Below are 17,653 nucleotides of genomic sequence, written 5' to 3'. Positions count from 1 at the left end.
TGGTCCCGGCAGCGGGACCCGGCCCCTGGTGGCCAGGAGCTGGCAGAGTGACACCGTTGGCCAGAAACATCACATCTACAGATTCTACGGACTGTGCTAGGGGCTTTTCTCTCTGGTTTTGGATTCCTGTGGTGTCTTGGAATCCTTCTAATCTCGTCTAGAAACTCTCTGTGGGGAGGCTGCTGCCTGAAAGGAAACGCAGCAAGCACATCCACACCATTCTGGTTTCGTGTCTTTCTTTTCACGTGCTACGTTCGTGTTCATGGTGAGCTCGCTCCCTGATCCAGTCCGTCTCCGCTTGTGTTCTTAACAGGTCACGAGGATACTTGAAGTCTCGGAAGAGATGAGGAAGAACATGGGTGTGAGCTCAGGCCTGGAGCTCATCACCCTGCCTTATGGCCACCAGCTGCGCCTGGACATAATTGAAAGGTGAGCTGTGCTGGCGCACCCCCCACCCCCCCACACACACATTTTGGGCTTATCAGCACAGCAGCTTTTGGAACCGATGGGGGCCCAGCACCAACCCGGCCACGAACCTTTCCCTTCTCCCAGAAGCCTTAGCCACAGAATTCCTGGAGAGGCACAAAGTAGCTGTGCCTGTCTCTGCTCCAGGAGGGGGTGGAGGACGGAAGAGATCGTTGGTCCGCGCTAGCAGATGTCACCCCTGTCGCCAGCCTGGGTGAAGCGGACATCTCGCCCCCCACAGCTCCACCTCCCTGGGCAGTGGCTGCTCTGTCCCTCCAGAGTTCAAGACCGCACCAGGACTAAGGAGTTCGTGGGAGAGATTGGGAAGAACAGAATCTGCACGGTGTTTTCTTTGAGAGGTGGGCAGGGGATGGCAGCGCTCAGGGCCCCCAGCCTCTGAAGACTCACTGCCCCCTTCTCCCAGTGTCCCCAAAACCCGGGCTGCCCGTGAAACCCACATGCTGCAGCGTTGGAGGTTTAGAAATCAAAAAGACAGAAATAGCGAGGCCTGTTTTTAAGAGAAGTGCTAGACTAGATTCTTGTATTGCCGCAGACGTTGGACTTGTTGACACACGTGAAAAGACCGTTGATTTGGGCAAGACTGTCTTGTTATCTTAAGTGTCCTATTTTTCCAGCCAGTTTCCTAATTGTCACAATACGAACGTGGGTTGTAATGGACACCCGACATTCTAGGTCACTAGTGCCACCCAGTCTGTCCTGTCGGCTGAAATGTGGCAACTGAGGGACACACTGTTGTATTTTACTGTGGACTATTTCTGGTATAAACAGCCACATGTGGCTGGTAGATGGTGCAGTCCTAGGATGTCAGCCCCTACAAAGTAAACAGTGCATTTCAGGCCTGGGGGATCCACACAGCTGCTTTCTAGGTTCTCCTGAGCTCAGTCAAGGCACCATATGTCTGGAAACTATTAGAAACACGCACAGCAATTTGAAACTCAAGGTCTCAAGCACACCCACTTCTCCCCCTAGGAGGCTTCCTTACAGAAAACCTTTGTCTGTCCCAGCCAGCTCCTGGTCTTGCCTCTAGTGTGTAATCACTGTCTACCGGCACCACGTATAAGCTGACCATTCGTATTTATCACACGTTGCCTCGAAACGTTACAGCTGAGTCTCTGCATCTTGACAATACCAGGCTAATGACACTTTGCAGCATCCTGATGTCTAATGACGCAACCATGCCGCTGTGGCTTTGGTTCCCAGCCACAGAGAGAAAACATCCAGAATGCCGAATGAAAGGCCTCTGGGAGGCAGGAGTTTAAGACATGGTCCTTGGCTTTGTTCATTCTTATCGTTGAATGGCTTTGGAGAATTGTGAGTGCGCCTCCTTTTCCTACAGGCTTTCCGAGATTCTAGCCTCTCTTTGCAGGCGCCCTCTCCCCTCCCCAAGTTCTAGAGGCCTGCTTCTCCTCTAGTTTTGCCCTCTGTTGTTGCCGGTCCTGTGGTCACGGTTTCAAGAGAGGTGAGCCCTGCTATCACGCGGCCCCATTCCTCATGCAAAGTGTGTCGGTGCCAAGCCCCCAGGTCCCAGGCCTTACTTTATCCGGGTCACTGTTCGTGAACGTGGGTCTAGGCAGAGGTCGGCAGGCTGGGGGCTCCTTCAGACTGTTTTTGGACTTCCTCGCCGGTCTCCTTGCCGCCAATTCCCCGAGGCCTCTCTCCTTGCTCTGCTTCCTGGCCAGGGCTGACCTGGGGGGTCTGCCTGCTGGAGCCTGGGGTTTCCTCCTTACAGTGTGTGTACTGCATAAAGGCCAAGGGGATAGCCATTTCAAAGGGTCAGATGACAGCAGCTTCTTGTGTTTGAGAATCAAATACAGACCACCTTTTATTTTTAACACACCACCTCACCCATTCCAGGCCTACTGAGAGGAGATGGCCTATGTATAACGTTCAGTGTCTGTCCTTGCCACCCACCTGAGCATCTGCCTCAGACCTGCTGTGCTGAGTTTTTCCCGCCGCAGTGGATATGGGAGGTCATAGGCACACATTGGTTGAATGAATGGATAGAACTACTCTGATCTTAAAAAAGTAGAGAGCCTATCTTTAATTAAGGGCAGTTTAAAACACAGGAAAAAACAGTGAACAAAAAAAATCCACTGAAGGCAACACAGGAAGCCAGTGTACTGTTAGTTAAGAGAAACATCTGACATGCTCAGCTTAACCTTAACACTTTGCAAATAAATAAGAAAACTCTTCAATAAACTCAGCAAATAATAAAAATATACTTTATGTTAGGATCCATGAATGAAGACCTCAGGAAGAAGAAGAAAAGGCAGATAGAGACAGACTGAAAAAAATGGACGAGGATGCAGAGAGAGATGTACACATGGAGCCAGTTGTGGTCACAACTACCATTGGCGAGGGGCCTCCTGGCGACAGGAACTCTAGTGATTTTGACATTCCCACACCTTCTCTCTTTCTCACAACAACGCTTTCTCCCATTTTTACAGTGAAGAAATGGAGGAATGAAGCAGTTAGGTAAGAGCCTGTGGTCCTACCACGAGTGAGTGCACCCCCACGCCCCAAGACACACACACTCGGAGACAGCAGAGCTCATCACTTATAATCACTAGATACAGTGGTGGGACTAGGCACTTGATGAGTCATGCCACTGTTGGCTCAAGGCACTGAGAGCATGCTGGACACTACGGGCCTGCAGAGAGAGGAGCATGGCCATGGAGTGACATCCTTGGCTGTGAACCTGGAGTGCCAAAGGCATGTTGTATTTTGGTAACCATTGCTGTGGATGGGGGCTTCACCTCCAGCACTGGTACCACGGCCTCAGGGAGACTTAACAGAGGCCATTCTGGCCCAGTGCTGTCACCTCGCTGGTCGCAGTTGAGGGAGAGAGGGAAAGGATTGCGGTCTGTGCCGCCTGCCATCAGCGGAGACTGCTCTGCGACCCCATTCATATGAGTCCCATTGTCCTGTGGAGACTTCCTGTTGTGGGTCTGTGAGCTTGACCCGGGTAGTATAGGGTGAGAAAAGGGAGGGTTGTTGGCAGATACAAGCTTTCTCTTTTATTAGGCTCGGACTTACAGGGAAATTCCCATCCGTCCGCCGTGCAGTCCTTGTCCGCATCTCCATTCACCTTCCGGCCTCTTGACCAGAGCCACACTCTCTCCATTCTGAGTTCCTCATGCCTTCTGAAGTGCCAAGACCCGTGTCATTGTTTTGGGTCAAGCATACTCTCTCATTTTTCTGTTTTTCTCCTTTCCCGGTCCAGGGTGCCCAGGGGAGGTGGCCCAGGGCTTCCCTGAGGATGGGATTCCCCAGCGTGTGAGGCTACCAGGGTCTCCCCAGACCTCCTATGGTGGAAGGTACAAGGAGCCCTGTGTACTTCTGAGCAGCTTCACCCGAGAAGGGTTTCCTCGTGCCCCAGATGCTGGGCTGAACATGGCCCTGTCCTGGGCAGCTGTCCTTTCTGACTCTAAACAGTGCACCCTTGGAGGCCTGGCCAGGCCTGGCCAGCCCTGCTGCTGTCAGCCTCGGGGAGGGGGTCTTACCATTGAAATCGGCATCCAGAGTGTCTGAGCTGCCAGTACCTCACAGGGCCAAACAGCAACCGGCATAAATCTAGTCCTTTTCCTGGCTGGTTTGCAGTCCTTTCTTCCTAGTCCTGTCTGCCCAATGCCTGACCCCTGCTCTCCTCCTTCCCAGACACAACACGATGGCCATCGGCATCGCAGTGGACATTCTGGGCTGCACGGGCACTCTGGAGGACCGAGCAGCCACCCTCAATAGGATCATCCAGGTGGCGGTGGAACTGAAGGACTCCATGGGGGACCTCTACTCCTTCTCGGCCATCATGAAAGCCCTGGAAATGCCACAGGTAAGTCTCCCCTGGGTCGGTGCACCCTGCACTCCTGTGTGGACTTAGAGTCGGTCTGCAAGCCCAGGCTTAGCAAAGCACCCACGTTTTTAGGTGGTCCTGAAAGGCTAAATCGTAGTGAAAGCAGCTCTGATTAGGGCAACCAAAAGCAGTGTCAAAAGTGTTTCAGCTCTGTTTTAAAAAACTGGATTGTTGGTTGACGGTGTGCACTTTCTCTTTGGTGTTCCAGAGGAGGAGGCGTCCTCAAGAACAATCGGTATTTCTTAAGAACCAATCAGCAGATATGTCTGGCTGATGTGTGTCGTAGAAGAGACTTCCATCTGTGTCACAACTGGGGAGCTTATCTCTGAGAATCCCCAGAGTGGTTTGTCTCAAAATTATGTTGCTCAGGTTACCTAAAACAGACTTCTGTTAAAAAATTCGGATTTCTAGCCCATTTGCCATTTAAGCCCCTAATTAGAGTTTCTAAAGTCAGGCACCTTGCATTTATCTGCTTGGATGGGCTGTTTTTAGGATGAGTGTCAAACCTGAGAGGCTGTGTTTAAAGTCCAGTAGATCTGAGAGAGGAAAGTTGTTCTGTCATCTTGACTGCCTGGAATCCGTGGTCTCATTTTGGTTCTGTCCCACAAGCCCTAGATGTGTGTAATCTCACCCTCGGGGTCCTCCAGTCCTATAAACCCAGTCCGCAACTGGTAACACCAAAACCGCTGGTCATTTAGCTTGGCTTTTTGCTAACTACAGACTGTCCCTGAAAGCCTGCTGGGCACTCACTGAAAAGCCACTGCTGCTGTCCGACTGTGACGGGACAGTCACATGTCCCGTAAGTCAGAGCATGTTAGAGACATCATTTCCTGGCATTAAAGCAAGGTCACCCTGAAGACAAGCTGAACAACTTAGGGCCCTCACCAGGAAATTTTGAGGGGAATCAGTTCCAACCACAATATCCTAAGAGTTTAAAAACTCCTTAGATGCCCTGGAATTTTATAGGATCCATACTTGAAATAGGAAAATCCAGCTATATTTTCATAATATGCTGACTCCTATTACTAGCAGGGGTTATAATTTCTCATTCCACTGTTTTTCATTTGCATTGTATTTATTTCTTCTCACCCAGAACGGCATGTAATTTTGGAAGGCTGCGAAATCAGGCTAAGTTGTGTGTAGTCCTCCAGCCCAGAGCTTCCTCTGAGAGTGTGCTTGCCATCCATGGTTAGGGGCTTCTCCCAGCGCGCCTTAATAGGCCTGTGCGGGGGGCTCCCTGGCCTCCTCCAGTACCATCAGACTCTGCCCTGCTGGACCCTTTCAGCAGTGAGGGTGTGCAGTCCTCCAGGGCATCCCCCCCCCCCAGGGTGCTAGGATGCTGCCGGGGAGGGAGGTGGCAGACCCAGAGAAGGCTGAGGGGGGGACTCATATCACTCCTGGGTGTCCTCATCCAAAAATGGCCCTATACTGTGGGCTCACGTGCCTTCTCTTCTCAGCTTCTAGTCTCAAGAAGGCGCATCCAGCAGATTGCGCCCAGATGAGAGACCGGGGCTACTTTGGGAAAGCCGATGCTTCAGGGAGGGAAGAGAAGGGATGGGGAGAAGAGAGAGGTGCATGTGGTGGGGGGTGGGCAGAGGAAGACTAGTCACTTCCTTTCTGTCCCAGCAGACCTGCTGGTGCCGATCATTTCTCCCCTTCCTCTGGGAAGATGCAGCTCTTAGAGGCCAAGGGAATGAATCTCTTCTCTGTCACTTACCAGCTATAATAACCTGGAGCAATCTAACTATTCTCATCTATAGATGAGGTGGTGGTTTCTCATCTATAAAACGAGGCCAAAATACTACCTCAGAGGGCATTGGAGGATCAAATGAAATTCTTCAAATACCTGACGAAGAGTTGGCATTCATTCCCCCCAATATTAGTGCCCTTCCTCTTTCTTGTTTTATGGAAAAAACAAAAAACAAAAAACTTCAGACACTTCAGCTTGCTGGTTTTATGGTATGAGTGGGAGTTGTCTGTCTTGGGGCAGTCAGAGTCAGTGGCACATGTTGGCATTGACTAAACTGTTCTAAAAGAACAGAATGAAAAGGAGCGAGTAGAGTGGCATCATGTGGTCTGGGCAATCTTCCGTACATCTCAGACATTATTACTTACGAGGAAATGAAAATGCTGTATGTGACATTCCTACATGCTTTCATCAGTATAACCTCTGTGGACAGTTGGCAGTTCCCATCAACATTTAAAATACACGTATTCTTGGGGCGCCTGGGTGGCTCAGTGGGTTAAGGCCTCTGCCTTCAGCTCAGGTCATGATCCCAGGGTCCTGGGATCGAGTCCCACATCGGGCTCTCTGCTCAGCGGGGAGCCTGCTTCCTCCTCTCTCTCTGCCTGCCTCTCTGCCTACTTGTGATTTCTGTCTGTCAAATAAATAAATTAAAAAAAAATAAAATAAAATACACGTATTCTTTGACCGTGTAGTCCCATTTCTGGAAATTTATACCCCCAATATTTTCACACACATACACATTTGCAAAATCTTCACAAGGTAATTTCATAATGGAAAAAATTTGTGAAACTCTTCTCTATAGGAGACTAGGTAAACTTCAGCTTATCCGTAAACTGGAACATCATTCAGAAGTTTAACAAAATAAGGCTGTTCTGTGCTGTTTTATACATACTTGAATGATTTCCAAGCAAAAAACTGAAAAATGTATGAAGTGTGATATGCCTTTTATTTTAAAAGTTGTATATGCGTATACACAAAAACCTGGACACATACAAGAAACTGATGAGTTGTCTCTGGGACAGGTTGTTAGAACAACACAGAACAGGGGCAGGGGCGGGGATGAGCCTTTCTGTATACACTGCTTTTAGCTGCTTTGACTTGTTTCTAAAAAGAGCCTCTTCCAAAATAACACCTTTCTCTCTTCCAGATCACAAGGTTAGAAAAAACGTGGACTGCCCTTAGGCACCAGTACACCCAAACGGCGATCCTCTATGAAAAACAGCTGAAGCCTTTTAGCAAGATCCTGCATGAGGGCCGGGGTGAGTACAAGCTCAGCTAGAGTGGGAGTGGTGGCCACCTGGCATGCATCTGTGGGACCATTAGGTCTGTTCTGCTCTGGTTTGATCAGAGCCTTTAGCAGGACATTTCATGAGATCTGAGGTATCTGTAGGATTGTTGATGGATCATTGAGGCTTTTATCAGATGGGCACGTCATTTTTAGAAGAATTGCGGTTGCTAAAACAGGACCTGGGCTACTAGTCACCTCACTCCGTGCTTTCCTTTCTTAACTGAGGTGTAATGTATGCAACATTATGTTAGTTGTCAGTAGACAATGTAATGAGTCAGTATTTGTATTTACTACAAAATGATCACAGTCCAAATATCCACATCATATATAGTTATCAAATTTCTCTTTCTTGTGATGAGAACTCTTAAGATCCACTCTCTCTGTTACATTCAAACAATGCAGTGTGGTATTAACTGTAGTCACTGCGCAGTACATTACCTTCCCATAACTTACTCACTTTGTACCTGGAAATTTGTATCCTTTGACCCTCTCCATCCATTTTGTCCACCTCCAACCACCAGCCTCAAGCAACCACCAATCTGTTCTCTATATCCATGAACTGAGGAGATTTCATTTTTGGTTCTATTTTTTTAAGATTCTGCATACAAGTGAGATCAGATAGTATTGCTCTTTTTCTGTGACATATTTCACTTAGCAAAATGCCCTGAAGGTCCATTCATGTTGTCAGACAGCAGGATTTCATTTATTTTTATGACTGAATAAAATGTGTGTGTGTGTGTGTGTGTGTGTAGTTAATTATAAATATATATATAAGTATACCACATTATCCATTCCTCCGCTGGTGGACACTTTGGTCGTTTCCATAATCTTGGCTATTGTAAATAATGCAGTGAATGTGGGGTGCAGACATTTTTTAAAGTACTTTTTTTTCTTCAGATAAATAGCCAGAAGTGGAACCGCTAGGTAATATGATAGTTCCATTTTTAATCTTTTGAAGACTCTCCATACTGTTTTCTGCAGTGGCTGTGCTAACTTACATGCCTGCCAACAGTGCACAAGTATTCTCTTTTCTCCACATCCTTTCCAATATCGTTATTTCTTGTCTTTTTGCTGTAGCTATTCTAATAGATATGAGGCAATATCTCATTGTGGTTTTGATTTGCGTTTCTGTCATGTTGAGTACTTTTCCATGTACCTACTGACTGTCTGCATCTCCTCTGGCAAAATGTCTATTCAGATCTTCTGCCCCCCCTTTTCCCCTGTTGACTTGTGTGAGTTTTTTATATATTTTGGGTGTAAACCCCTTATCAAATAGATGATTTGCAAATATTTTCTCCTATGCAGTAATTTGCCTTTACATTTTGTTGATGGTTTTTTGTTGTGCAGAACCTTTTTAGTTTGATGTAGTCCTATGTATTGATTTTTGCTTTGCTGTCTTTGCTTTTGTTGTCAGAAAAAAAAAAAAAAAATCACCAAAACGAATGTCAGGGAGCTTCTGCCTCTCTTTTCTTCTAGGAGTTTTGTGCTTGCAGGTCTCACATTCAAGTGTTGAATCCATTTTGATAATTGTGAATGGTGTAGGGTAGTGCCCATTTTCTTTATTTTACATATGGCGCTCCAGTTTTCCCAGTACCCTTTCTTCAAGAGACTGTTCTTTCCCCATTGTATGTTCTTGGCTCCTTTGACATAAATAAATGGACATGGGTTTCTTTTTGGGCCCTCAATTCTGTTTCATTGATGTAGGTGTCTATTTTTATGCTAATACCATACTGTTTGGATTACTATAGCTTTGGAATCTAGTTTGAAACCCAGGAGCATGTTACCTCCAAGCTTGGTTCTTTCTCAAAACGTCTTTGCCTATATGGGGTCTTCTGTGGTTCCCCCATATTTTAGGATTGTTTGTTCTATTTCTATGAAAAATGCCATTGGAATTTTATAAGGATAGTATTGACTGTGGATTGCTTTATGTAGTATGGACATTTTAACACTATTAACTCTTCCAAACCATGAACACAGAATATCTTTCCATTTGTTTGTGTCTTCTTCAATTTCTTTCATCAGTGTCATATAGTTTTCAGTATATAGGTCTTTCACCTCCTTGGTTAAATTTATTTTTAGGTATTTTATTCTTTTTCATGTAACTGTTAATGAGATTGTTTTCTTAATTTCTCCTTCTGATAGTTTGTTGTTGGTGTATAGACATGCAGAAGACTTTTGTATATTAATTTTGTATTGTGCAACTTGTCTGAATTCATGTATTCTAACAGTTTTTGGTGGAGTTTTTGTTTTCTATGTATATTATGTCATCTACAAATAGTGACAGTTTTACTTCTTTCCAATTTGGATAAAAGTGGTGAGAGTGGGCATCCTTGTCTTGACCCTAGAAAAAGACCTTTCAGCTTTTCAGCCTTGAGTATTAGCTGTGGGTTTGTCAGATATGACCTTCATTATGTAGAGGGGTGTTCCTTCTATACCTACTCTGTTGAGAGTTACCATAAATGGATGTTGAAATTTTGTCAAATCCTTTTTCTGCATCTATTAAGTTGATCCATATGATTTTTTTTAAAGATTTTATTTGAGAGAGAGAGAGCACACAAGCAGTGGGGAGGGGCAGTTAGGGAGAAGAAGAAACTGACTCCCCACTGAGCAGGGAGCCTGATGCCCAACTTGATCCCAGGACCCTGGCTGGGATCATGACCTGACCCAAAGGCACATGCTTAACTGACTGAGCCACCCAGGTGTCCCTGTATGCTGCTGCTTTAGAATGGAATACTCTGTATATATTTGTGAAGTCCATCTGGTCTAACAGGTTATTAAGGCCAGTGTTTTCTTACTGATTTTTTTGTCTGGATGATCTATCCAGTACATGGAGTGTTAAAGTCTTCTGTTATTATTGTATTGTTTAGGTGCTCCTATGTTGGGTACATAAATATTTACAAATGTTATATTCTCTTATTGAATTTACCTCTTTATATAATGCTTTTTTTGCTGGCTTGTTTCTTATTACAGTCTTTGTTTTAAAGTCTGTTTTGTCTAAGTATAGCTACTCAAGCTTTCTTTAGGTTTCCACTTGCATGATTATCTTTTTCCATCTCTTCACTTTCAGTCTGTGTGTATCCTTACATCTGAAGTTAGTCTCTTGTAGGAAGCATAAAGATGGGTCCCTTTTAATCCATTCAGTTGCTGTATGTCTTGATTAAAACATTTAATCCATTTATATTTAATTATTGATAGGTATGTATTTTTTGCCATTTGTTCATGGTCTTCTAGCTATTTTATCCTTCCTCTCTGCTCATTTCTTTTTCTCTTATTCTCTTCCTTTGTGGCTTAGTGATTTTCTTTAGTGCTATGCATGGATTCCTTTCTTTTTATCTTTTGTGTATCTACTGTAGGTTTTTGCATGTGGTTACCATGACGCTTACATATAACAACTTATAACAGCCCATTATTGAACCTGATACCAACTAAGTTTGGATCCATTCTAAATCTGTACATTTTTACTCCCTCCCCACAACATTTTGTTTCTGATGTCACATTTTACTTCTTTGTATCTGTGTTTCCTAACTGTTGTAGTTAGGTTTACCACTTGTGTGTTTTAACCTTCATACTAGCTTTATAAATGATTAATCTACTTTTACTGTCTATTTACTTTTACCAGTGAGATCTGTATTTCTATGTTTTGTTACTAAGTAATGCCCTTTTCAGCTTATAGCAGTCCCTTTAACATTTCTTATACAACTAGGTTAGTAGTAATGAACACCTTTATCTTTTGTTTGGAAAACTCTTTATTTTTCCTCCAATTCTGACTGATAGCTTTGCCAAATAGAGTATTCTTGTTTGGAAGTTTTTTTCTTTTAACACTTTGAATATATTGTGCCAGTCCCTTCGGGCCTCTAGAGTTTCTGCCAAAAAAACCTGCTAATATAGTCTTATGGGGGTTCCCCTATACATTACAAGTTGTTTTTTGTCTTACTGCTTTTAAGATTTTTTTCCTTTAACTTTTATTTTAATTATAACTTGGTGTGCGGATCTTATTTGTAACTCTGGGCTTTCCTGGATCTGGATGTCTTATTTCCTTAGGAAGGTTTTTAGTCCCTTTTCTTCTAGTACCCCTATAGTGCAAATGTTAGTTTAAAGGATTTATGGAAGGAACATCATTAAGAAAACTGTCTTCACTTTTCTCATTCTTTTTTGCTGCTCTGATTGTATGAGTTCCATTATCTTGCCTTTGAGTTCACTAATTCTTCTGGTTCATCTAGTTACTGTTGAAGTTCTCTACTGTAATTTTCAGAAAGTTCAGTTGTTTTCTTCTCTGTGGCTTCCATTTGATACTCTTGTATTTTCTGTCTCTTAGAAGTTTTCACTGTGTTTATCCTTTTCCCAAATTCAGTGAGCATCTTTATGACCATTATTTTGAACTCTTCATCAGGTAAATTAGCTATTGCCATTTCATTAAGGGTTTTTCTGAGATTTTTTTCCCCTTATTCTTTCATTTGGATCATATTCCTGTTTCTTCCCTTTGCTTGATTCTTTGTGTTGGTTTCTGTGTGTTAGATAAAACGGTTACCTCTCCCAGGCTTGAAGAAGTGGCCTCATGTAGGACATGAACCTTATCATTAAGCCCTGATCTAGTTCTTGGTTATCTCTCTAACCTTTGTGATTGTCTAAGCAGGCTTTTATTTTTAATGGCTCCCAGCAGTTGAGGATATGCCAAGACCTGTCAGTGCCCCAAAGGGAAGGGTCTTGGCCAGCATCAGTTTTTTAAATTATGCAAATATATATAGTCCTGTGAGAATGCAAGTATAAGCCCCCACTGGCCACCAGAGCCAGGTGGTGTGGAGCTGTCCCATGGGTGGCAGTTGCCAAAAAAAAAAAAAAAAGACTTCAAACAAGTGTATTAGCTAGCTGCCTTCTAGGCGGTATCAGGAAGCAGTGGCAAGGCAGAGGTAGAGTGCAAAGATGGCACCCACCAGCCTACATTACCTCCAAGTATCTCTGTAGGCCCCTGGTCGTGTGCCAGAAGTGAAGCCTGCGTCTCAGGCTAAGGCTCCAGGACAAGCAAATAGGCCTCTTCCACAGAAAGACTGGGGGTATGTTTCAGTCTGCTATCCATGCAGCGCCCTGGGGGGTTCCAACTGTTAACAGTTCCATGAGATACAGGATCACAGTTTTGCTAGCCTTTACAGCCAGGTTGATCAGGGGTGTATCATGGGAAGTACCCACAAAAACTGAGGCACCAAATGTGTGTAAAAGTTCCCCTCTGAAGATACTGGCACTCTGCAGTTTAGCAGAGGGGAGAGCATATAGATGTCGTCTGCAGAAAGAAAGAAAGAAATGATGGCACCTCCTGGCTAGAATAAGGCAAAGAGCATGAAGATGTTGCCTACCAGTCACCAGGCCCCTAGATGTGTGCTATATTAGCCTGCCCCTCAGACCAACACTTCAACTTTAGCAAATGAGCTCTTTTCAGTCTGCTGCCTCCATGCTGAGCCCTGGTACAGGTGAGTCTGAGCACACAAGCCCTTTAATAAAGAGCTTGTTCTCAGTTTGTTATAGCCTGTGGGTCTTGTGGGCGAGAACAGGCTTGATTTTCAAAGCTAGCTGTTTTAGGGGCTCATCTCTTAGGTGCAGGTTTTAAAGTTAGGGTGTCCAATGTGGGATTCAAACCCTTTGCTCCTCAGGGAGAAAGCTCCAAGTTTTGCATTCTCTCCCAACTGTGCCAGGATTGAGGTTTATAGACAGGTTGGGTCCTGGCCTCTTTTACTTGCTTCGATGTGGGCCTTGTTTACCTGATATGTAGGAGTTGCTCAATTTTTAGGGTTTTTTTCAGAGGAGGTTCCATATTTAGCTGCAGTTTTCGGTGTCCACCAGGTGAAGTGAGCACAGGCTCTTCCTATGTCACCATCTTGAATTAGAACTCTCTTTCCTTAACTTTGGAAAAAAAAAAAAAATACAGGGGCGCCTGGGTGGCTCAGTGGGTTAAGCCTCTGCCTTCAGCTCAGGTCATGATCTCAGAGTCCTGGGAACAAGCCCCGCATCAGGCTCTCTGCTCCTGCTTCCTCCTCCCTCTCTGCCTGCCTCTTTGCCAACTTGTGATCTCTGTCAAATAAATAAAGTCTTTAAAAAAAAAACAAAACATGGAAAACTTTATTCCATTTTTCAGAGTCTACGTGTGTTCCCCCCAACAAAATATCAGTCCCACTACTGATGCCTCTTGTCACCCTGATGGAGCGCCAGGCTGTCACTTTTGAAGGAACTGACATGTGGGAAAAAAATGATGAAAGCTGTGAGATTATGCTGAACCACTTGGCCACAGCCCGGCTCATGACAGAAACTGCAGACAGCTACCGGATGAATGCCGAGAGGATCCTGGAAGGTAAGAGCTGTTTTCTGTAAGCCGCTCTCCATTCTGCATAGTAATTAGAATGAAGGAACAAAAGAGCATGGGTGCTCTCAGTTAGGAAAAGACAAAGTAGGAAAAATTAAGTAGGCATGGAATTCCCTTTCTTATGATTGATCATCACTCCCTCTTAGTCCCCCTGAGTGACTTGAGAATCCTGTTTCTCCTTTCCCATGTGTTCTGTTGTATCAGTGGCTTAGAATAAACTGGGAGAAAGGGTCAAGAAGGAATTGGTCAGTTGCCTACCATTAGTACTTCTGATTGGACCTATGTAAAGGTGGGCAACATGAGGAGTTAAGAATTCTATGTGACTTCATTTACCTGCATTCCTATTTCTTCCTATATTGAGAAGTGAGGCCCCCTGCTTTTAGTGTCAGAGGGTCCAACACAGGCAAAGGCACTGCTGAGAGAGCCTGGAGAAAAAGTGTCTTAAGGAATGACCAACTAGGCTGAAGGAGGTGGCTATAGGTGGGAAGGCCCATTTATTTCTTCCTAAAACAAAGCTGTTGCTCCAGAACTAGGTGGTTTACAATCTATCTGCTGTAGCTTTAAGAACTACATACATCTTTCAGTTTTTTAATCAGAAAGCTTTCTAGGGTTGGCAAGTGTTGGATTCAGAAAATAAAAGCACCTAATTGAATTCACCAGATATTGAAGTGCCTGCTTACATAAAGCTAATAACTATATTACATTGGATGTTGCCTAAGCCAATATATTGGGATGGGTTTTGAGAAAAGGGCTTGAAGCTGCTCTACAGCAAATTAAGGTTATCTAATGGCATTTCTCAATTAATCCTGCTACAGATTTATGTAGCAAGTTTCCATCACTGGTAGTAACTATGAACCCAATAAAACCAGAGATTTGCTCACCATCTACCCAGGCCAAGGCAGGGAACACAAAAGCATGTTAACTGAATGATTGGAAATCATCGTCTGGCCTCTCGTGTATTATCTGTCAAAGATATTCTGGCATCACAGGGAGGGATGGACTAGAAGTCGTCTTTTTTTCTTACGTTAGTCACCATAGAGTACATCAAGCTTTTGATGTAGTGTTCCATAATTCATTGTTTGCGTATAACACCCAGTGCTCCATGCAATATGTGCCCTCCTTAATACCTATCACCAGGCTCACCCAGCCCCCCCACTCCCCTCCTCTCTGAAACCCTCAGTTTGTTTCCCAGAGTCTCTCATGGTTTGTCTCCCCTGGCTTTTGTTATTTTCTTCACAAAGATCCTGTAAATCTAGATGGTAGAAACAGATTTAAGGACAGAGCAGATTATATCCAGCAGGAACCAAGGATAACAACCACATGTGTATGACTCTGGCTGGAGGTTTCTACCTCTCAAATAGTTGACTGAGTATCCTTGGTTTTAAGTAGACAGATCTTCTCTTATGTAACAGAAGAGAGGCACGAAATAGATCCACACATATGGCTATCCATATATTTTTGAGAAAGGTGCCAATGTAATTCATTGGCTTTAGTGTTTCAACAAATGGTGCTGTATTGGATATGCAATGCAAAAGAAAAAATGAATCCTGACCCTTACCTCAACCATGATCAATCTAAAATGGATCATAGGTCCAAACGTTAGAGCTAAAGTGTAAAGTTCCTGTAAGATAACAGGAAATTCATTGTGTCCTTGGATTAGCAAAGCTGTTTTAAGACACAAAAAGCATGAACCGTAAGAAAAAATTTTGATAAAATTTTAAATTTTGCTCTTCAAAAGACACCATTAAGGAAGTGAAAAGGTGAGCCATAGACTGGAAGAAAATATCTGCTAAACGTTTATCTAATAAAGGATTTATATCTAGACTATATAAAGAACTCCTATAACTCAATGAGAAGACAGACAAGATTTGAGCTGACGATATACCAGAGAACATCTGCAAATGACAAATAACTATAAGATGTTTAAAGCATTAGTCATCAGGGAAATGTAAATTTAAACCACAATAAGACAATACCACGTACTGTCTAGAATGGTTACAATTTAAAAAGAATGATAATACTGGGGCACCTGGAGGCTTAGTTTGTTAAGTGTCTGACTCTTCATTTCAACTTGTGTCTTGATCTCAGGGTCATGAGTTCAGACTCCATATTGTTCATGAACTCCATGAGTTCAGGCTCCACTAGATGTAGAGCCTACTTAAAGAAAAACAAAAATGATAATACTAAGATTTGGCAGCTTATGAAGAAACTGGAGCTGGTGAGAATGTAAAGTGGTACAGCCACTTGGGAAGAGTTTGACAGTTTCTTTAAAATAAATATACTTACTGTATGACCCTGTAATTCCTCTCCTAGAGAAATGAAAACACATGTCCACACAGACTTATATACAGATGTTTACATTATTCATAATAGCCAGAAACTAGAAACAAGTTATACATCCATTTATTCCTTTTTATTGCTGAGTAGCATTTGTTATGTGGACATTCCACATTTTATCCATTCACCAACTGGTCCATCGGTTGGTGAATAGACAAAATGTGGAATGTCCATATAACAAATGTTACTCAGGGGGCACCTGGGTGGCTCAGTGGTTGGGCCTCTGCCTTCAGCTAAGGTCATGATCTCAGGGTCCTGGGATCGAGCCCCGCATCAGGCTCTCTGCTCAGCGGGGAGCCTGCTTCCCCCTCCCTCTCTCTGCCTGCCTCTCTGACTACTTGTGATCTCTGTAAAATAAATAAATAAAATCTTTTTAAAAAAATGCTATTCAGCAGTAAAAAGGAATGAACTGATAACCTGCAACAATATGGAATAATCTCAAAAACATGGTACTTAGTAAAAGAAACCAGACATAAAGTCTGCATTTTATGATTCCATTTATATCAAGTTCCTAGAAAAGGCAACACAAAGCAAAGAGGTACTAGGTAGTTTTCCAGGGGGATGGAAATGTTCTAAAACTGGTGGTGATGGATGTATAAATTATATAGACTTACTATTGTATATGAAACTACAGCTATAATAGGTGCTTCATGACACATAAATTATATATCAATAAAGCTGTAAAAACAAGGTTCTTTGAACACTCCTCCCCCACAGTGGCTTGTGCACAAGAATTTTATTCTACCATGTTTCAGTGAGTTTACTTGGTATTCCTTCTCCAAAGATGCTCAGGTCCTTGAGGACAGGGCTCTGCCCTTTCCTTGTATAAAGCAGAGCCTGTTTTTTCTTTGGGGGCATTTTTAAAGTTCTGATAAAAGATGAATTTCATTTTGATCTGACTTTAAGCAGCTAGATTTTTAGTCTATTGCTGACATTACCTTTGAAAACTGAAGTAACTGTTCTGTTTTCCTAGGTTTTCAACCAGATGAAGAAATGAGTGAAATCTTCAAGACTGAATTTCAAATGCGATTGCTATGGGGCAGCAAAGGTGCACAAGTGAATCAGACAGAGAGATATGAGAAATTCAACCAGATTTTAACTGCCCTCTCACGTAAATTGGAACCACCTCCTATAAAGCAGGCAGAGCTTTGATAACTCTCCAGAGAACCTTAGGATATTATTTGAAGCTTCTCCAGTTTCTTCTTTGGGAAGGCTTATCATTTGATAAAGTAATAATGTGCAAATCTGACAGTATACAAGCTTTTAGTATCCACAGGATATTAAACATGTAAATTACACAGAGCACACTTATTTATGAATTGTTTAAAATTACTACTGATTTTAAAATGAAAATAATTTATTATGAAGGTAACTATTGCTAATGTTGATCAGCAAATTTAAGAGAAGACAATGTTGGCTGGTTGCCTTCTTTTTCAGAGGTATTTGACCATTTTAGTTTAAATTCCTTGTCAGATAAGTGTAAATAGAAAAGAGTTGAAAAGCATGAAAGATTATGGAAGGTATCAGTTGTATGATATTCTTTAAATATGAAAAATGTAAATAATCATATGAAAATATATCTTTTTGTGAAATAAC

At 43.2% G+C, this 17,653-nt stretch overlaps 1 protein-coding gene across 7 annotated transcripts in view; it reads left to right on the top strand.

The window, feature by feature from the left end:
* Positions 1-17,653, top strand: part of BCAR3 (BCAR3 adaptor protein, NSP family member) — a 110,657-nt gene extending 93,004 nt beyond the window's left edge. For all 7 annotated transcript variants that reach the window (XM_082688253.1, XM_082688255.1, XM_082688252.1 and 4 more), the window contains 5 exons: positions 314-429; positions 4,144-4,315; positions 7,231-7,342; positions 13,496-13,708; positions 17,031-17,653. In XM_082688253.1, the coding sequence (XP_082544379.1) occupies positions 314-429; positions 4,144-4,315; positions 7,231-7,342; positions 13,496-13,708; positions 17,031-17,209 (792 nt within the window). In that variant the 3' untranslated portion in view covers positions 17,210-17,653. The remainder of the gene's footprint in view (positions 1-313; positions 430-4,143; positions 4,316-7,230; positions 7,343-13,495; positions 13,709-17,030) is intronic.

This window comes from Mustela nivalis (assembly GCF_964662115.1).
Source record: "Mustela nivalis genome assembly, chromosome: 10".
Classification (NCBI taxonomy): Eukaryota; Metazoa; Chordata; class Mammalia; order Carnivora; family Mustelidae; genus Mustela; species Mustela nivalis.
Note: the sequence above shows the minus strand (reverse complement) of the source record. Positions and strands in the feature narration are given on the sequence as shown.